Genomic DNA, 22,027 nt, shown 5'->3' on the forward strand with positions numbered 1-22,027 from the left:
GAATGCAGTTGTCATCTTCATAGAATTAACAATGGATTAAGAGGGCTTGCTGTGTGGGACCCAGTATGTTAGATTCCAGTACTGGATACAAGAAACAATGTTTTAAAACTTTTAATCCAGGGTGACAACCTCACTAGGGCAATGATTTTTCCTGTTTGTGGAAATTAATACTACTTTCTATTTATTGGGTTGGGTATTGTCCATGTGCTCTTCCCTGTATGCCCTACATTTATCTCCACGCTGCTCAGGCTCCAAGAGGCTGACCCATATGGATTGTATCCTGTACTCCCTTGTCCACTGGCTTCTGCTAGATTTTTGAGGGAGATAGGTAGAGTCAGTGGGTGTTTATCTCTGACAGTCTCTCTTTTGGGGTGTGCAGAAGGCTGAGCTTTCTATTGCAGTTCACAGCTCCAGGAAGGCAGCCGTTTCCATATGTTCTAATAACTTCCCTCTTCCTTGTCCAGTCTTTTTTATTTGCCTTTATTTGGCAAGCTCTAGGGTTCTCCAGAATCCCTTGTGGTTTCCCTACCACCTGCCTAATCCTGTGTAAATTCTCGTTTTCAACAATGCTCACAAATTACCCAGTGTAAGTCTGTCATTTTTCTTCTTCTGGGATCCAAATAAGTCAGTGGTTCAATTACTTATAAATCTCAAATATGAATGAATTTGTATTTTTGTAAAATGATAATGTGTAGGTGTTGGTGGGGGACGATGGTCTGGATTGACCCCTGTTTTGATTTCTACCATGTAGAATAAAGATTAGAGGCATCGAGTCATTTCATATAGAGGCAATGTGATAGACAATAGTTCTGAGTGAAAAATCAAGGGAAAGATTTAGAGGGCCAAGCTTGAATAAACACAGCACTTACTGAGATCTTGTTATGTTCCAGAATCTGGAATCTTGGGACACTGGAGTAAAGGAGGCAGTCATTCTCCATCCTAATGTGGAGGACAGACACAATAATTGATAGCACTACACTGTTTTAGGTACAATAGCAGAGGAACATGTAGGGCATCATGAAAGACCAGATGGGGAGTTCTGATTCCAAGTGGCAGTAAAATCTTATCAAGTGGTAAGATATTTTACACTGGATGGTGGTAAAATCTTATCAAGTGGTAAGATATTTTCCACTGGAGCCCAACTTGCACAAAAGAATAAAATCAAGAAGCAGGATGGATTCTGAAGGGAATCACTTGCCTGCATAATCAGTTAGGAAAGGAAAGAAAGTGGATTTAGGGAAGTGGGATTGGTCAGAGTAAGGAGGTCTTGTTTGCTGTGTTAGGGAGTTCAAGGTATAACCTATAAGCAGTATGATAGGAATCATAGCAAAACTGACATGGGCAGATTTTCTCTCTAGATAGAACACTCTGACCTAATTTCAGAATCAAGAAGACTAGTTAAATGACCATCTGTGCAGTGGCCTACACAGCAGTGTTGAGGACTGAACTCACCTCAGCAGTGGTGAGGGCAGAAAAACCTGAGATGAAGACAAGAAGAATGTTTATAAGATAGAACTGAAAGATCATGGTATTTGACTAGAAGGATGCAGGAGAAGAAAGGTGCCAAGGAGTCCTGGGTCTCTAACCTGAGAGACTGAATAGAGAGTGGTCTGAACAACTAAACCAGGGAATGTAGCAAGATGAGACCTTTTCAAGGGGGAAGATCATGATTTGACTTTGGGACATGTTGAGTTAATGGTAGTAGTGGGATAATCATTTGGACATGTGTATTAGCTTCCTAGGGCTGCTCTAACAAAGTGCCACCAACTAAGTTTCTCAAAGTAATTTATTGTCTTACAGCTCTAGAAGTCCAAAATCAAGGTGCTGGCAGGGCTGGTTCCTTTTAAAGGCTATAAGGAAGAATGTGTTCTGTGCCTTTTTTATTCTTTTAGCTTCTAGTAGTCTCAGGCATTTTTTGGCTTGTAGATGACCTTCTCCCTGAGTCCTCACGTCATCTCTTCTTGGTACACATCTGTCTTTGTGTCCAAATGTTCTGTTTTTATAAGGACATCAGTCATATTGCATCAGGGCCTACTCTAATGACATCATCTTAACTTGACCATCTGCAAAGGCCCTATTTTCAAATACAGTCACATTCACAGATACTGAGTATTATGACTTCAACATCTTTTGGGGGAACATAATTCGAGTCATAACAGCAAGCTCAACAAGGGGCCAGATCACTAATCTGAAACTTATAGAAACTATGAGAGTGAAATGGAGAAGAAGATAAAAGAGAAAAATGCAGATGTTCAGTACTGAAGACCTGAGTTTAGACCAAATGGCTCAAGAAGAGCCTGTTGATGGAAAATCACAAGCCAAGACAGAATGCCAACATCTAAGGAGGGCCAAAAAAACAAATGCCCACACATAACAGAATAACAGGAGAGTAGAACTCTCACTGAAAACTCATGGGCATGGCCTTTTAAGAAAGACTGCTGATGAGCAGTAACAAGTGTAGTGAAGAAGCTCAAGCAGATGAGGTCAGAAAAGGAACTTAGTCACCTTGTGATTGGAATTCTTAGTAGCGTTTTCAGGGTACATTTAGCAGAGAGATGAGTGTACAGGTCAGTTTGCAGTTTGTTGGTGAGTGAGGGTAGAGAAAGTAAGAGAACTATTTTCACAAAATTTGATAAAGGGAGATAGGCATATAGCAGAGAGGGATATTTCATTAGTTGGTATTTCACCATCAGAATGTAGAATCCTGAAGGAAGGAGGGCACTTAAGGGTCAGCCATCAAGGTCTGAGTCAACATCGTGAGAAAGTTCTCCTCTTGAAGTGTGGGTCTCACCTCATTGTTGTTCTAACAAAGGGCAAAGGACTGTTCCTCTTTTGCTCTTCATATGTGCTCACCTTCATCACATTTCAAATTCTGCATTTTGAGTTGTTTGTCCAGAAGTGACCAGTTTCTTCTATTAAAGATCCAGTTACCTGGCCTCCCTGCTTGAGCACACATATGACCAGAGATGCACCAACTTAGGATGGATTTCTGCTTGGTATTCTTTTCTGTATTCTTGCTTTTATCCATACACTCCAATCTCCCTTGTGACCTCATGTTAAAAAATTCATTACTAAGCATATATACAGCCTCTAGTACTATGTCTTTCGTTTTTAGTGTGAATTTTTAAATAGGTATAATTCACATGATACTGAGAGTGAACTGTTTAAAGGTAAAATTAGTGAGCTATTTTATTATTAAGATAGGAAATTTTTAGGTGATATTCAAAGACAATGACATGAATTGTGAAACCTTTGTTTCCCCAGGCAACATCAACCTCGGACAGGGATGGGGTAATGATTCACATTTATAGGGGGAAGAATTGTCTTTGTGTGACTTCAGTCACAGTTTGCTTCTATCAAATCTTCAGTCTCCAATGAAGCTCAAATATTTCGGGGAATCCTAACGAAGGACTTGTTTTTATGAGTTTTGTGCTGTCGTTGCAATGTCAAGATTGTCTGTCAAGTCAACATGAAGTTTCAAACCACTACCAATATGTTCACATGACTTACTCTTTTCCATTATTTGGATATCCCATTACACAGGCACAGTGGATGATTTAAGTATTCCAGGAAGCTGTTTCTATACCAAGGTAGCTAGCAATAATATGACTATGCCCATTATCAACCCAAGCCACATAAATGTATCCCAAATTTTAGTCCAGCAAAATACATTCCCACTGCAGCCTTCCCTTCACCATATCAAAAAATGCCAAGAGCAATTTCATTAACGTAGTAACAATAGGATGGAGATAGTAATTTTAAACAATTGTGGTTAAAATAGCTTACTTCTAGAAATTTTCAAAAATATGAGACTATATGAACATGTTACTAGTGCCCTCTTCGCCGCCAGGACTTTAGAAATGGTCCATGCAAATGAAAGATCTTTAACCTTGTCAATGAGCTGAAACTCGTGATGTTTCAAGGCTGAGGCATGCTTTTTTGAGCCCTCAGTGTCAGTACTTAATAAATATCTGGTGAACTAAATTGAAGTACTGGCATCTTCCAAATGTCTCACTCCAATTCACTGCATGAGTTTCCAAGCAGAACTGCTTTGTCTACAATGTCTTGGAGAGGTTTTTAGTAAAGCCAATCCTTTAGTTCTTACCCACCAGCCACTCTCTTCCGTGAGATTCTAGAGTCTGAACGTACACTCACTTTTACTCTTCCATTAATTGCGTCTCTTTTCTATTTACTGAACCATTGTTACCAGATCGCTAATACTGACATTGTGTGCCTGATTCCATTATTGCTTTGGATAAGTTTCTTAGGGATTTTCCTCATTCCCAGGGACTCTCTAGTCACTAATGAAGAAGTTCCTAGTGACTCCAACTCTACTAGACTTCTCTATACGCCAGGCATGTATAGATGTTATTGAATATTAGCAATGAAAACAGCTTAGGTTCAGTCATTAACTATATGTTGAGCATATGTGCAGAAGTGCAGAAATAAATCAATCTAGAGGTTCTTTTCCATCAAAAATTAAAAATAGTTGCATCAGTCATTGTAGCAAACACTCAATATTCCACCCATATCCCATAAGTTCTCTTTACCATTTTGCTGCATACCAGCTCCTGATGAGTTTTCATTCCCAACACCTGCAACCTGTTTTTTCTGTTAGAGGGCTCCCTCAGGCTGCAGGAGCCGGTTTTGCCTGCCAACCTGGATGTGCCTGGGAATTTGTGCCTGCCTGGGAATAGTTCTTAGTCAAAGCATCACTACACAGATATAAATGCTCCATCTCCCTTTGCTTCTGCTTGGCAAGCAAGGTCCACACTATCTCCCAAATCCCCTAAGAATTGAACTGGACCCTACTTTACATCCTTTCCCAATCTTCTTATGCTCTCCTTAGTCAAGTTTTCCTGGAAAGATATCCTAATAAATCATTTTTACAGGAATCCTCATCTCAGGGTCTGCTTCTAAAGAATCTGACCTAAACCAGTTGTTTCCACAAGAAGACCTAGGATGCAGATTCTTATAATAACTTCCAGAGTTGTATCACTGACAAGCCAGGTGGCCCAGGGACCCCCTTGATGTTTGTAAAAGCATTGGTGATAATCTGGGCCTGCTGTAGCATTACAATTGCTGATTCTGTCCTGTTGTGCATTGGAATGAAAGATGGGATACAGGTGTAAGGGAAGGTACTGGCTTGGTCAATACCTCTAGTGTTTGAGAAATGTGTGGAAATGGCAATTAGAACAACTTTGAAGTTGGCTGTTTGATGGTGGTCATGATCACCGATGTACTTAAGATGGCCAGTTACATCAGAGTATGGTGTGAAAGTCAGAAAATCTCCCTGGCAGCATTTAAAGATATCCTGATCTCCAATAGCAGAGGGAGCAATGTTCCAATAGCAATGTTCTTAAGATGGGACTCAGGATTCGATTGTCAGAGTAGCAGAAAACGCAAAGACAAACACTCGACTTTACGCTAAAGTCAAGTCCTGGGAAGTCTCATGCTAAAGTCAAGGCCTGAAATTTACCCTGAAATTTATTGGTATCTTTATCCCAGTACCCCATGCTGGGGGATGGCAACATCCCTTTTCCTGAAGATCCCCATGCAGAAAACACAGCTGATATAAATACCTTGCAAGACAATACTTGCTTAGTCAAATTCTATCCTCACGTTCTCTAATACCTTAACAAATAGTAAACCTGAATACTTGACAAATAGCTAGGTCAGGTCTTAGGATGATCCAAATAGTGTAGTACTGGCCCTGCTAAAGTGGAAGGGACAAGAAGAGCATGCCTAGAATATGAGACCAGGGTATTGGGGGCAGAAGGTAAGTCCAGAAAAGGAGATCTTGTTAATATGAGGGCACAGTGCTGTGACTCAGGATTTAATATCATTGAAGCTTACATGAAAATGCTCAAAAACAGTTCACTCCTGCTGAATTAGTAATTCAGATACAATACCACATCCCAGGTGGAAGAGCAGACAGTAATGCCATTTGTAAAGACGTAGAAGATGCTAGAGTAATGATCTCCGTTGTATTCCCATTCAACTCACCAATGTAGCCCCAGAATAAATAGATTGTGGCAGATGGTGGAGGACCACCACAGATGGGATCCAGTGGTAGTCTTAATTGTATATGGTGTGCCAGATGGAATGCATCAACAGAGGCTCTGTTACTTCCTATACAGGTATTGATATGGCGAGTGTGTTCTTTGGAAGTGCCATTGGAAAGGAGGATTATAAGTAGTTTGCATTAACCTGGGATAGACAATAGTACTTCTTTCACAGTTTTGTCAAGGAATATGTTAACTCGCCAGCTTCTTTGACAACATAATCTGAAAGGATCTTGATTATCTGCAACATCACATTGTTTCACTATAAGCATGCAATTACGTTAACTAGAGCTGAATAGCAAGAAGGAACAAGGACTCTGGATGCCCTGTAAAAATATATACACTCCCAAGGGAGGGGAGAGAAAACCTACAAAGTGTCAGGGACTAGTCACGTAAGTGAAGTTTTCAGGGATCCAGTAATCTTGAATATGCCAGAGTATCATCTCCAAGGTAAAGGACAAGTTATATCTTGAAACTGCTACCACTAAGAAAGAATCACAAAACTTGGCAAAACAAAAAAAAAAGGTGTAAACCTCGTCAAGTTTTAGAGGGAATATATATCACACATCTAATAAGACAGTACGCTAACGCTTACTTGCCCCAGCCTGAAAGTCCATCCTCAAAACACTCTTCCCTGTCCTTACAACCAGGGGACTGGGTCTGGACGGCAGACTCCTCCGCCCCTCTCCAACCTAAGTGGTTGGGCCCTCACCAGGTTATCCAAGCTCCTCCCACAGAGGTAAAGCTAACATCCTTTGCACACTGGACACACCATTCCCAACTAAAAAGAGCACCAGATCCACATTCAGAAATTTCCTCACCCCCAAAATATTCTTCCTCCCTCACAGGACCAACCTCACTGCACTTAACAAAAATTCCCGAAGTTGCCAATCCAGAAGGCCCTAGTCCATTACACCCTCCACCTCCAATTGTAAATCTTTTTATCTCACATCTTGTTTCAGATACTTCCTGATATTTCCTCCCCAGGTCCCTGAATAGTCAACTCCAATTTCTCACATTAATCCGGGGGCCTTCGGAATATTCACTCCTTTTCAAATCTCCTTTTTCTCCTTTTGTCTTCTTTGTCTGTGGGGTACTCTTAAGTCCCCACCCCCAACCTCTGGCAGTCAGGCCCCTGTCGTCAACCTCACACATTGCCTCTTAAATCATTCACACACCCCTCTTTCTTCCAACTGTTAAATTTGTTAGTCCACAAAAATCCAGCAGTTCACTACCCTTTCTGTTAACCTAACTACATAACCCTGGTCCAAAATAAACCTGCACCTTACCTACTCAGCCAAACCATTCCTGAAACCTGTTTATACTCTTTCTCAGCTAAATACCTTTCCCTCCAAACTATCAAATCCACCCACATCATCACACACAGGGTTGTCACCGTCCCTCACCTCATAACCTCTAAACTAAACATGTTACAAGCCCGATTCCATAAAGCACCTCTTACCAACCCCTCCCCTCTCTGCTGGCCCAGCTTTTCATGTATCCAACCCAAGGGTGCTCCCTGGAAAAAAATGCACACACAATTTCTGTATCTATATATTTCTGTCCCATCGGGGCCACAATGGCTATGAATTAACTAAAACCCATTTCTCTCTCTCTCTCCAAAACCAAACAGCCTTCACCTCCTCCCCCACCAACATTCCCTATCAGACCCTCACAGGGGCCTCCCTTGCTAATAGCTATTCAGCCGGGAGAAACAAAATGTTGGAACAAAAAGTTTGTCCAGGATTCAACCCCCATCTACTTGTAGCTCGCTACATTCACTTACAACTTTTGCCTCTCAACCCCCGGTCTTTTCTTTCCGTATGGCACAAACTCTTAGCTTTGCTTGCCAGCAATTTGGTCAAGAATGTACACCCTGGTTACAATCTCCAAACATTAGCATTTTGCCAAACAACCAGACCATCCAGGTTCCTTTGGTAGCTTCTGTCTCATCTTCCTCCACACTCACTAAGTGGACTCTACATCTCATTCCTCTGGTAACAGGATTAAGCATCTCTGATGCACTTGGCACTGAAATAGCAAGTATATCAACCTCAACTTCCCTATATTTAAAAAAAAAAAACAAACCTCTATAATACCTTAGAGGACATGCATACTTCCATTACAAGCCTCCAAAGGCAGATAAACTCTCTTGTGGGAGTCATTCTCCAGAGCCAAAGGGTCCTAGACCTGCTAACCACTGAAAAGGTGGGCACATGTGTATATCTCCAAGAAGAATGCTTTTTAATGTTAATGAATCTGGCATTGTTCGCGACGAAGCCCATGGGCTCCATAACAGGGCTACAGAAATCCAACATCAAGCCACTAACTCTTGGTAGCACAGGTCATCCTTCCTAAAGTGTATGCCTTGGGTAACCCCTTTCTTAGGGCCCCTAATCTTCCTCCTCCAAATACTAACAATTGGTCCATGTGTACTCACCTCCATATCCTGCTTTATCTCCCGAAGGCTGAACTCCCTTGTCCAGGCAACCACCCAGACACCCACTGATGCCATCCTTCTCCTCCACCAAGTTCGGTATCAGTGCCTCCAGGAAAACAACTCCGAAGTCGGACACCCACTACTGCAAAACCCCAACCTGATAACAGAGCCCCTATTCAGCAAGAAGCAGCCAGATAGTCAACAACACCCCTTTTCCTTTTACATTAAAGTAGAAGGCAAGAATGTTAGTCCACGCTACAGCACTTTGTAAGCCTCCCCCACCGCCATTTCTCAGACGTTGGAAAGTGAAACATTCCACAGGGGTTTGGGCCATAAGAAACAGCCTGCCTCTTATATTCTGCTGGGAGAAAGTGCAAAAGTGCAAGGAACACTACATTCAGCCGAACAAGGGCTAGAACGGTCTCATCCTGGGAACAAGTAATCAACATTTTCCCAGGCAGCAGGCCATGCCCCCGCCAGATCCCTCCTGCCCTGACCGATAAATTGCCCCAGCCTTTAAGCAGCAGTGGGCCCTGGCATTAAGCTGGTCTCCCGCCTCTGCAAGTCTAATGCTGGACATAAAGCCTGCATTTGCTGTTAAGCCACTCTCTCTCTCTCTCTCTCTCTCTCTGTCTTTCTTTAACCCTTGCCTTCCCTTCAAAACCTGACACCCTGGAGCCAACCACTGATGGGTACTGGCATATAAATACTCTAACTTCTGTACCTTTGGTTAGGACAAATCTGAGGTGCAGAATACACTGTTCCCACCGCGCTCTTGTAGCATTAGTCCAAAATTACCTTCCTCCAGACTTGGCTTGTTTTCGTACCCTTGTTTGGTCTCCTTTCCTTCCCTGCCCACTTCCCAACCTCCTTACTATTTTTGTTGTTGGTTTTTTTCCCTGAAAATATGATTATATCACTTTAACATTAATCTTCATCTCAGGATCTGTTTCTGGGGAAGGCAGCAGTTTATTTTGGCAATACTATTAGTATTATTTTCATGTTAACGTAGGCATGCTACAATAAAGCAAAAAAGTGTATTCATTGGGAACAAAGATAGCCAACAAAAGAGAAATATCTGAGACTATAAAATCAAAGGAATTTTGAAAATAACCCTAATCCTAAATTTGAATTAGAAATATGAGGAAAATATTATAATTTCTTTAAAAAAATACCCTTTTCAAGTTCTTCCACTGAAAACTTCGAAAAGCAGTGAAACCCAGAAACAATGAGCACTTAGCGTTCAGAGTGTGGTCTCTAAACGTTACTTCCTGCTGAAAGGAGCCCGCACTTCCTGAGAAAGCCCAGATCTGAGAATAGAAAATATATAAGAGGAAGCTGGAAAGTTTTTTGTGTGTTGGGAGACAAGGAAGCTATTCAAGACCACAAGAGTCATATCATAATGACATGGAAACCAGCTTGAAGGGACTCCCACTGGCCAAAGAAGGAAGAACTGTAGCATCAAAAAGGAATAAGAACTGCAATAGATTGCAAAACATCAAATAAAATCCATGAGGTCATAATAGTACTTGGTCATTTTTGCTAAGACACTAAGTTATTCTAGAACTTTATCAAGTGACTATGGTAACTTTCCTATTAAATCTGTATTCCCAGCTTACCAAATGTTTGATAAAGTAAATTTCCTTTTTTATAAAAATATTCTAGCTCGTAAATGAAGGAGACACGATAGAATTAGAAAATCACCATTTCATAACTTCTAAGCAAATGATGGATCTAGGCAACATTTACTAACTGTAGTTAAAAGCCATAGGTGAAAGGTTGATGAAAACTTTGTTAATGAGTAAGTCAGGCTAAGAATATCTGAAACTACTGATTAATCTTACCACCCCTAAAAGTGAGACAACCTGCTATTATGTGCCTCCCAACAGGGTGCGATAGTACCCTGTATCATCCCATATCCCAGTGAAGTGTCTTTGTGCTGAATTTAACCAAGCCTCTGTATATACCTCACAGTTTGCGGAATGTAAGGAAATACAAAAATACATCAAATGATCCTAAAAGGGAACTATTAGCCAAACCAATTATGAGAGACATTCTGCAAGGGATCCTGTTTTATTGTTGTTGTTTTTAAGTAATGGCAAATGTAAACTGGGAGAGGGGATTATTATAAAATAAGAGACATAAGAGCCTTAACAATTAAGCACCATTATGTGGATCCTATTCAAATCCTTTCTTAAATCAAGCAAATATAAAGGACACAACTTTGAAGTAATTGGGAAAACTGTCATAATAGTTGGATATTAGGTGATGTTAAGGGATTATTGTTTATTTACTAGATGTGCTGATAGCATGTTAGTTATATTTTTTAAAGTTCTAATGACTTAGATAGCCATGCTGAATGTTTTACAGAAGAAATGACATAATGCCTGAGATTTGCTTTAAAATGCTACAAAAAACAACCATTGAATGTTGCTGATAACATTCAAATGACGAAATGAAAACTCAAATGGCCAAATATTGATAATTACTGAAGTGGGTGAATATGTACACAGTTATCTTAAACTGATCTACTTTTTTGTATGCTTAAACATTTCCATAATAAGATGATAAATTTTAAAACTTAATACATAAAACACAGAATCCAAAAGAAACAATTTCAAAGAATCTCACAGATCAGCAGAAAGCTTTGGGGCCAGCAAACAGAAAGATGGTTCTCCTTCAGGTAATCAGTACCAGAACTGCCATATTGATGGCAGATGGGAGTGTTATTATTTAACACATGGACATTGAACAACTGCTGACCTAGGGGTTTCAATCACTAAAAGGGCTCCTCTTTCAGAAAATGCCAGAAATTGCCAAGCATGAAACAGAACAGACAGTACAAAAATTCTGCAACATACAGAAGAGGACCAGCAGAATCTGGACTTCTGAAAAAGAAAAAATCCAACTCAATAACAACATCAAAATCTCCTGGGCAAAGGGGTTAAAGATTTACAACATTTCTTTAGAGGAAAAAAATAACTGGTTCAATTTACAGAGCATCCGCTATGTGCCAAACATTTAATGAGCACTTTAAAAACATGATTAAAAAAGTTAAAAATATTTGTTAAGCATGAAATAAATTATCTATAATGCAAAATCCCTGATTTTAGTGCTTGGATATGTTTAAGTCATTAGTAGATTACCTTCGAAGAGTTCTACATTAAAAGTATTAGGGGACAGGCATGGTGGCTCACACCTGTCATTCCAACACTCGGGAGGCCAAGGTACGAGGATTGCTTGAGGCAAGAAGTTTGAAATCAGTCTGGGCAACACAGCAAGACCTTGTCTCTACCAATTAGCTGGGTACAGTGTTGCATACCTGTAATCCCAGCTACTCAGGGCTGAAGTGGAAGGATCCCTTGAGCTCAGGAGTTCAAGTCTGCACTGAGCTATAATTGCACCATAGCACTCCAGCCTGGGTGACAGAGTGAGATCCTGTCTCTCTATTTTTTTTTTTTTTATGTTTCTGGATATTACTATAACCAAGTGGCTGAACCAGAACCTACAGTAATTGCAGGAAGAGCCATGAGAGAAGCCACACCTTCCAGAGGACATGCCTCAATAAAATGTACCTCTTTCTGAGTATGCCGAATGTCAGACAGATGGACCGTTTAGAGAAGAGTGTGGAGGAGACAGGGTGAGGGAAGGAGGGGAAGGAAGGAAGGAAGGAGGGAGAAGGAAGAAGGGAAAGAGAAAGAAGAAAGAAAAAAGGGAGAAAAGGAAGAAGAAAGGAAGGGAATTAAAAGTAAAAATTTAATAGGGCATTTATGGGGCATTTAGAAAGCCACAACATTCCTGTGAGAACAGCATTGAATACCCAGAGCCATCTTTAATAGAGAAGTCTTGAGAGCACTTATGACAGCCAAGCTTTATCTCCTGGGCAGGGAGAGAGACTAAGGGTGTCCGCTTATTATGCCATGAACTTACTGGCAGATTCCCAGATTTCTGGTCCACTGGATGATTTTGACCCACGCACCTTCCAACCTTCCATGAAGCTTTAAGGAAAAGGTAAAAGTAAAGTTAAAAATTAAGCTTTTAACTTTGACACAGCGATGTCAAAAGATTTGGTGAATGATTTATGGGGCTAAACTTGGTAATCCCAGAAAGTCAATATTGTGTAAAGTTGAGAGAAAAGTCTTCACAGAGGAAGAAGAAATCACTTTTTGTTCCGAATCAGGTTAGTCTCACTCTTATAAGGGGCTCATTAAATGAAATGAACAATCAGTTGATTCCCCAGAGGGCCATAAGGGGGCATTCCCTGGCAAAGATATTATTGAAAGTACTTAGCAATAGGGGAAAATTTGGGGAGGGGTGGAATATGCCCTATCTTCTGAGGCTTTTCCCAAGAGAAAAAAGAACATATTTTTAGCAATCAGTGTGAGGTTCACAGGGACACAAGAAAACAGAAGTGTGTGTTGTACAGTGTATGATGCTTGTATAGCTGTGGTGTGCTGTGTCTGTAATGTGTGTGGCACACTGTGTGTGCCTGGTGCCTATGTGCCTATGGTTTGTGTGTGCATGTGGTTATGTGTGTGGTGTTTTTAGTTTGTACTTCCATTTTGCGGATACAGTATTGTAACATGTTTATAAGTTTGGTTTGCTATGTGTCTGGAGTGTATGTGTGCAGAACATAAAGGGAGTTTGTACCATGTGTTTATGTTGTATGTATGTATGTGATGCATACGTATGGGTGGTTTGTGTGTGTGCTTGGTGTGTATGTATATATGTATTGAAATAAGCAGCAGGCCCAGAAGAGGTTCCAGTGTGTGATAATGATGGTTGGCAAATTGCTTATTCAAAAATACTTTGCAAATCCAATCTCAGGACTTAGGTATCTTTGGGGCACTAGGTATCATATAATCTGATATGGTAAAATCCTGAGGTCTAAGCTGCCCAGCACATGTTGGTGCTGAATTCTGATGGTAAGGGGTTGCCTGATAGGAGACTGCTCCACTCTGATTCATCCACAGTACTTCCTGCCATAAAACTTTGCAGCAGTGGCTGCTCTATCCACGGAAATTGAAGATATGGACAGTGGAAGTATTACAAATGATTAGCCTCTGCTTGAGTTGGTGGTATCAGTAAGCAGATAGTATCTTTCAGCTCTATTAAGATACAAGGGGAAAAAAGGAATTTGTTTTACCTTTGCTTACTCCTTTTCTGACATTCTTCCTTTCTTTTTGTACTGCCAAGTTTCTGACCTATAGCAATCTCCTTCTGCCTGGAAGGCTTCTTTTAATGTTCCTTGTAGAGCAGGTCTACTGGCAATGAATTCTTTCCATTTCTCACTTTGGAGGAATATTATCATGGATTTAGAATTCTGGATTGGCAGGGTTATTTGTTTGTTCTCTGCAGTTTTCAGGTCTTCCATATATTTTTAATCAACCAAAGCAATCACAAAAGTAAAATAAATATCAAGGGAAGCACATAATGGAGGTGAATGGGCACTGCTGTGATGGAGCAAGTTATCCTTGGAAGCAGTTTTAAATCAGAGAGGAGAACTGGGTAGTGTTTGGTCAGTTGCCTCTCTACATTATGCTGACATCAATGTGTTTTGCGCTCACAGTGGGTGGAGGCCAAACCCTTTAGCAAGAAGAGAAGCAACTTCAGTCGTGTATGCAAATGGATAACCAGTTGCCTCGCAAAAAAGGTAGCACTTTATTCTGTTCCATTAAATAGGCTTTCTGCTTCTTAAATATTACATCACAGATTCCACGTGGAGGAATATTTTTGTGAAATACATATGGGGTCTTAAAAATGTTCAGGAAAGAAGGTAGAAGAAACCAGTCCTACTATGGTTTCCCACCAGAAAAGCCCTAAATAAAAAGATTCTATATACTCTGGTGTCTCACACTGTATTTTCATTTTTGTACACTTGTCAGTTTATCATTTAGTGGAAAATATCAGAAAAATCTGGGCTATTTTGGTTCCATCTCCAAGAGAAGGAGAGATACATCTGTAAGAGGAAGTAAGGCAGGATGAATGTTCTTGAGTCCCTGCATTCTTGGACATCAACAGCTGAGTGACAACAATAGAGGATTACTGCTATTGGCTTAATGTTGTGTCAATGTCATAGGGGACAAAATCTCAGAAAAGGAGATGAACAATAGATTGTATACTTTTCAACTTATGTAAAAGTTACTGTATATTAAATTTTATATTTCTTCTTGTATCAACTTTGATACTTAATTATTTTGATTGTTTAAGTTGTCCATTTAATTTGCATTCAAAGTTTATATATATATATACGTATATACTTTTTTTTTCTAATGTCATTCATTTCTGCCCTTATGCATTTAATTCCTTTTAGACTCTTTGGGTTTGTTCCTTTGTTCAGTTTCCAATTTTTTAAATTCTTTCTTTTTTGATAAATATATTAACAGATTCACATTTTCTCTCTCCATGAGTTTGATATGCAGTATTCTTACTATTACTCAATCCCAAACACTTTAGAAATACCCCGGTGGTCTTCTTTTTAACTTAAAACTTGTTTAGATATAATTCATGGACTTTCTGGAGCAATGTGGAGGAGAGAAATGAGTAAAACTCAAAAGGGTACCCCTAAATGACCAAGACAATGAGCCCTTCTTTGACGCGGTGACAGTGACTTCGCCTTTACCATGTTGAGACATTTTTCTCTCCTGCAGGGGTGTTTACAAAGTTTCTGATGGCTTTCTAGATCCATTCACTTCCCTAAGATAATGAGTTTAGGCTGCAAATCAAAGGAAGGGTTGACTGATTATTAAATTTCTCAGGAGTATTCTTTTACCCCCTTCTATTCAGCTCTTAAGTTCATATGGCACAAATTTTTTTGGCAGTCCACTGACAAGGTAAAGGGACAATGTGTTCATCCTCCATTGACCATGTAAGTCTTTGACATCTAAGTATTTTAGGAGAGGGTTTCCTAGTATATACTATCACACTGCTAGGACCTTGGTATTTGATTCCTGTTGTCCCCATATCGTGGAAGGCCCAAAATTCCAAGATCAAAAGTCCACAGTGAAACATCTGACTTCAATGCTCAACTTATGTTTTGAGGCCCCCATCTTCACTAAGCCCTTGGCCTGAATATTTCATCTTTCCTCTTAGATCACCCATGCTTTTAATAAAATGTTTTATTTTAAGCATATTTTTATCTAATATTCTTATCTTTTAACAATGGAAGCTCAGGCTAGTCCAGAAAACTAGCCAACTATTTGTGGGTACTAATGCTTTTTTTCATTTAACAGTTTACCTAAAGAGTATTCCACAATTTTCGGCAGAGATTTTTCCTTAGCAGTTTTATAGCTGCAAATGACTTTGGTACGGATGGATATATTATAATTTATTTAAATGGTCACTGATTTATAAACATCTAATTTGTTTACAGTCTTTTACTAGTTCAAATGATTCTATAAGAATGTTGCAAAATGATATAAAATTCAATTCAATAGGATGATATAAAATATTTATACATCTAATAAAATAGCTTCCAACATATAAAGCAAAATAGTCCTATGAAAATTATAAAGATACCAAATCCTAAATAAAATATTAACAGAACAAAACAAGTCTAAGAATTTATAAAACCATTAAAAAAGCAACCACCACACTAAGTCAGGTTTATCCTCAAAATGAAAGAGTAACTTAATGTTAGAAAACGTATACATGTCACTCCACACAAATTAATTGAAAGAGGAAAACTGTATGATTATCTCAATAGATATAAAAAACCTATTTATTTATGACGTTAATATTTATTTGTAATAAAAAACTCTTAGTTAACTATGAATGTGCAGTAGACAGAATTCCAAGATGGCCCCCAAGCTCCCTGGCCCCTGTTGTATTCTTGGGTGGAACAATGATCACAGAGGATACAGCCCAGAGCCCAGAGCCCAGCCAAGAGCCACAAGAATTATCTGCAGGCTTTATAAAAAATCCAACATTGGCCTGGCTGAACTTCAGAACCTTTATGGATCGATGACTCCTTTTCGCTTCTATTTTCCCACCTTGGAACTGGAATGTCTATAGCTTTATCCCACGCCTGTTCCACCATTACGTGGTAAAAGTGTTAGGGGCATATAACTCGTCTCTTTAGTTTCACAAGCCCACAGAGAGAAATTGTGCCCAAGGAGGGATTAATCATAGGCGCCTCTTCCGCACCTGATTTAGATGATGAGAATTTGGACTGTGCTATGAGATTTTGATGAGGTTTTGAACTTGAGCTAATAATGTAATAAAATGAAGACTTTGGGAAGCTTGAAACGGGGGAATATGTTTTGCATGTGAAATGGACATGAGTCTTTAAGAGCCAGATGGTGGACTGCAGTAGGCAGAATTCTACGTTTACTTTCAAGATTCCCAGCCCCTGGTGTATACACACTTTCTCCCAGTTATTTAAGCAAACATTAGGCTAGGTGCTGCTTCAAGGGGTTTTGCAGATGTCATTATGGTCCCAAATCAGTTAATCTTAAATAGGAAAATTATGCAGTTAGGAGAGATCTAATCACATGAGCCCGTTAAATCTGGTTGTACTGGTCAAAGACAGAGTAGTTAGATTCAAAGAACGAGAGAGATTCAACATAATGTAGATTCCCATTGCTGATTTTGGAGATGGAGGGGGCCATACTGATTAATTTTGCTGTTTTTGAACTTCATAAAACTAGATTCCCATAATATATACTGTCTGGTGTCTAGCTTCTTTAACTGAAAGTGTTTTTGTTGAAATTCATCCAGATTTATCCAAATTGTTGTGTATAAGTAGTTCCTTCCTTTTATTTCTGAGTAATATGCATTGTATTAAAATATCATGATATGTCCATTCTTTCCAAACATTCTGCTATTTCGAATAAAGCTGCTATAAACATTTCTGTACATGTTGTTTTGTAGACATATGCCTATATTTCTCTTGGAAAAAAAATGCCATTTGTTGAAAAATACTTTACTTTCCTCCAATGAATTGCATTAGTACATTTATTTTTTAAAAGTTAACCATATATACGTATCTGTTTCCAGACTCCCTACTTTCTTCCATCAATGAACTTGTTTGGCTGTACACCTACTGATTACTCTAGCTTATATCAATAAGTAATTACATTTTTTTAAATGCCATTTTTCTCCACATTGGGCATATATGAGTCTTTCAACCAGTGTATTTTTAAAATGTTGGAAAAGGAATAGTTTTCTTTTTTTTTTTCTTTTTTCTTTTTTTTGAGACGGAGTCTCGCTCTGTCGCCCAGGCTGGAGTGCAGTGTCCGGATCTCGGCTCACTACAAGCTCCACCTCCCGGGTTTACGCCATTCTCCTGCCTCAGCCTCCCGAGTAGCTAGGAGTACAGGCGCCCGCCACCTCGCCCGGCTAGTTTTTTGTATTTTTTAGTAGAGACGGGGTTTCACCGTGTTAGCCAGGATGGTCTCGATCTCCTGACCTCGTGATCCGCCCGTCTCGGCCTCCCAAAGTGCTGGGATTACAGGCTCGAGCCACCGCGCCCGGCCACAGGAATAGTTTTCTAGAAAGAAAATGTGTTTGTTGTTATGAAGGGGACTTATATCCAAGAGTAACACAGGGTGTTTATAAAAGGTCTTTTAAAAAATAGACATGAGCCAAAGAACTTTAAAGATTGGCTTAATTTTCTTGGAATTTCTAGTTGGCGTTATAATTTTAAGGAGAATATGGTACTATTATATCAGTCTGACATCTTCCTATTATATAATAATTATCAAAGATCATTAAGTACAATAAAATTTTAAATTAACATCTAGGGGTCCAAATTTCTGAATGTCCCTCCTATACTTAAAGTATGCTTTTATCTCAGCTGTGTCAACAATTAAGACTTTCTGTTTTACTTTGTAGTTCCAGGTTTCTGTTCCTTTCGCTATGGATTGTCTTTCCTTGTGCACTGTTGTAATGTTATAACAACAGCACAGCGCGCATGCCTGAACCTCACAATGGTAGTCATGGTGAATAGCACAGATCCACATGGTTTGCCCAACACCTCCACAAAGAAGCTCCTGGATAATATAAAGGTATATCAATAATTTTCTCCACAGTCAAATGTTTAAAAGCCTGTCTTGCTAACTAATTTGTGTAGAGATGGAATTGTATTGATATGATAATATAATTGAAAAAGAAGCTGAAGTCTTCATCTACCTTGCCAGGAGTGACCTAAATAAAATGCTCCATGATTAAAGTATGCCTCAATACTTCTGAAGGGCTCGTTGTGGAAATCCTTCTATGTGAGGGAGAATAAAACCCTAGAGTTAGGGTTTCTTTACAATCTAGAAATTTGGACAAGAGAAAAAAAAAGGAAAGCATTTTAAACCAGAAGTGGAAAGTGAAGACACATTACGTTTTTTAAGTTTTTGACATGCAGGATATTTAAATGTTTCATTAATTTCATTTCTGGAAGATAATCAGTTGTTATCTGCCAGAAGATGTAGGTAGATGCAGGAAAAAATAAAAACAAGATAGGTAATGTCAGTAAAAAGATGGAAACTATAAAAAGAGTTAAGAAAGAAAAACTAGAAATCAAGGAAACTATATCAAAGAATGCTTTTGAGGGGCTCGTCAGTAGACTCCACACCACTGAGGACAGAATTAGTGAACATGAACATAGATCAATAAAAACTTCTGAAGTTGAAATGCAAAGAGAAAGAGAATGAAAAAAAAATTAGCAGGTCATTCCCAAATTGTAGACAGTATCAAATGGTGTAACATGTACATGACCAGAATGCTAGAGAGAATAGGAAACAAGAAATATTTTTTTAAAAAAATGGCCGAGAACTTTCCATAATTAACGACAGACATCAAACCACAGATCCAAGAAGCTCAGAGAACACCTAACAAGATAAATAGCAAAAAGAAAAACAAAGAAAAGCCACCTAGGCATACCATATTTAAATTTCAGAAGACCAAGACAAGAAGAACATTTCAATAAAACCAGAGGAAGAAAATACCTACAGAGGAACAAGTATACGAATTACAGCAGACTTCTCATCAGAAACCATGCAAACAAGGAGAGAAAAGTGAACTTTTTAATGTGTTGAAAGAAAGAAAACCCCTGCCAACCTAGAATTCTGTATTCAATAAAATTATTGACATTGAAAGACTATAAAATTTCAAGCTGTAGCTGTAACTTGAAAAAGCCTTTATTGTCTTTCAATTTTTGTCCTTCAATTTTCCCTCCATATATATGAATTTACTGTCAGCAGGCTTATCACAAAAGAAATGTTAAAAGATGGTAGATTTTAATCCAACTATATTGATAATCACTTTAAATGTGAATGTTCTAAACACGCCAGTTAAAAGACAGAAATTGTTAGAATTGATAACAAATAAAGATCCTCAAATATTCTATCTACAAGAAATCCTGTTAAAATATAAAGACTCAGATAGGTTAGAAGTAAAGGGATGAAGAAAGATGTAAACTATGCAACCATGAGAACACAAATAAAAAGAAAACTGAAGTAGCTGTATTAATTTTAGACAAAGCAGAGTTTATAGCAATGAAGATAACCAGAGATAAAGAGGGCATTACCCAATGATAAAAAGAGTGAATTCTCCAAAAAAAAAAAATGATTCTAAACATGATCCCTAACAACAAATGATCCCTAACAACAGAGCAGCAAAATATAGGAGGCAAAAATTGAGAACTGAAAGGAAGAATAGGAAAATACATACTTGGTAACTGTTTTCTATTTGTTAAATCTGTTCTTTGCTAATTTTTTTTTTGTTCACATTTTGCCTTCTCTGGGTTTAACTGAGCATTTTATATGATTGAATTTTATCTCCCCTCTTGATATATCATTTATACTTGAAAAAAACTGTTTTAATAGCTTCCATAGGTTTTATAATATACATTTGTAACAATATAAATCTACCCCCAAATAACACTACACTATTTCACGTATCATGAAGGCATCTTGTAACAGAATATTTCCAATTCCTCTCTGCCATCTCCGTGACTACTGTTATTCATTTTATGTATCTATATGTCATAAACACTCAAAACATTCCTTCAACAAAAGTTATCTTTTAGATCAATTCAAAATAAAATATTTTCCACTTTCATTTGTTCTTTTCTAATGGTCTTACTTCTTAAATGTAAATCCACATTTTTTAGCTATATCACTTTTCTTCTGCCTGACGAATTTCTTTTAACATTTTTATGTGTTGTGCTTTTGTTGTTGCATATAAGAAATCTTCACATAACCCAAGATCAAAAAATTTTCTATGTTTTAGAAGTTTTATAATTTTTCATTTTACAGTTAAATCTGTGATTTATTTTGAATTACTTTTTGTATATGTTGCATTAAAGATTTTTTTTTTACATATGGATATACAATTTTTTTCCAGCCCAATTTGTTGAGAAATCTTTTCTTTCTCCATTGAATTACCTCTGAATGTTCATTGAAAATTAGTAGTTGGAGGTGTAACACTACTTACTGGAATTTTAAGACTTACACAGTTATAGTAATAAAGACAGCATAGAATTAGTGTAAAGACAGAAAATAAATCAATGAAATATAACAGAGAGACTGACACACATATGAACAACTGATTTTTTAAGATATGCAAAAGAACAAACATAAAACTGGACTTCATCAGAATTTAAAATACTGTTAAGATAATGATAAAACAAGCCAGTGACAGGGGCACATGTTTGCAAATCATATCTTATAAAGAACTTCTATCAACACCCAATTAAAAAACACAACCCAATACAAAAAATGGGAAAAAGATGTGAACAGCTATCTCACCAATGGGGATACAGAGAGGAAAAATACTCACATGAAAAGATGCTCTATATCATTTGACATTGGAGACAAACATCAACTACAAAGATAAATTACTGCACACTGATTCAAATGGTTAAAATTGTAATGATTGCAAATACAAAATGTGTGCAGGAATGTGGAGGAACTAGAATTCTCCTACAGTCCTGGTGGGAATGAAATGTGGTGCAACCACTTTGGAATACATTTTGTCATTTCATAAAATAATTAAGCATACACCTACCATATGAGACAGCCATTCCACTGTTAGTTATTTACTGAAGAGAAATAAAAACATATGTCCAATCAGAGACTTATACATAAATGTTCTATAAACATTTTTGTCTAGCTTTATTTCAATAGCCAAAAAACTGGAAATAACCTAAATGTCCATTAGTAGGTGAATGAATAAACAAACTATGGCACATCCATAAAATATAGTACTACTTAGCAGTATAAATAGAATGAACTACTGACACAAAGAACAACATAGATAAAACTTAAGATAATTATGCCAAGTGAAATTAGCTAGACAATAAAAAAGAGTACATACGACAGGACTCCCTTAATATAAAACTTCTAGGTGGTGATAGCTTCACAAGTATATATATAGATACAGTTTATTATGTCAATTATCTATTTTATATAAAATCTATTTTATATAAAGTCTATTTTATATAAAAGTGTTTTGAGTTGTATTCTTAAATATTTATGGTATTCCAGTGCTTTGGTTTAAATACTGAGAACCTCATATTCTAGAGAAATGG

At 38.1% G+C, this 22,027-nt stretch overlaps 1 protein-coding gene across 2 annotated transcripts in view; it reads left to right on the forward strand.

The window, feature by feature from the left end:
- Positions 1 to 12,620: 12,620 nt before the first annotated feature.
- The window catches only part of SLC17A1 (solute carrier family 17 (organic anion transporter), member 1), a 57,677-nt gene continuing 48,270 nt past the window's right edge, over positions 12,621 to 22,027 (forward strand). For both annotated transcript variants that reach the window (XM_011966478.1, XM_011966477.1), the window contains exons 1-3: positions 12,621 to 12,685; positions 14,075 to 14,158; positions 18,340 to 18,512. In XM_011966478.1, the coding sequence (XP_011821868.1) occupies positions 14,125 to 14,158; positions 18,340 to 18,512 (207 nt within the window). In that variant the 5' untranslated portion in view covers positions 12,621 to 12,685; positions 14,075 to 14,124. The remainder of the gene's footprint in view (positions 12,686 to 14,074; positions 14,159 to 18,339; positions 18,513 to 22,027) is intronic.

Source organism: Mandrillus leucophaeus, unplaced genomic scaffold (genome assembly GCF_000951045.1).
Source record: "Mandrillus leucophaeus isolate KB7577 unplaced genomic scaffold, Mleu.le_1.0 Scaffold760, whole genome shotgun sequence".
Lineage (NCBI taxonomy): Eukaryota > Metazoa > Chordata > Mammalia > Primates > Cercopithecidae > Mandrillus > Mandrillus leucophaeus.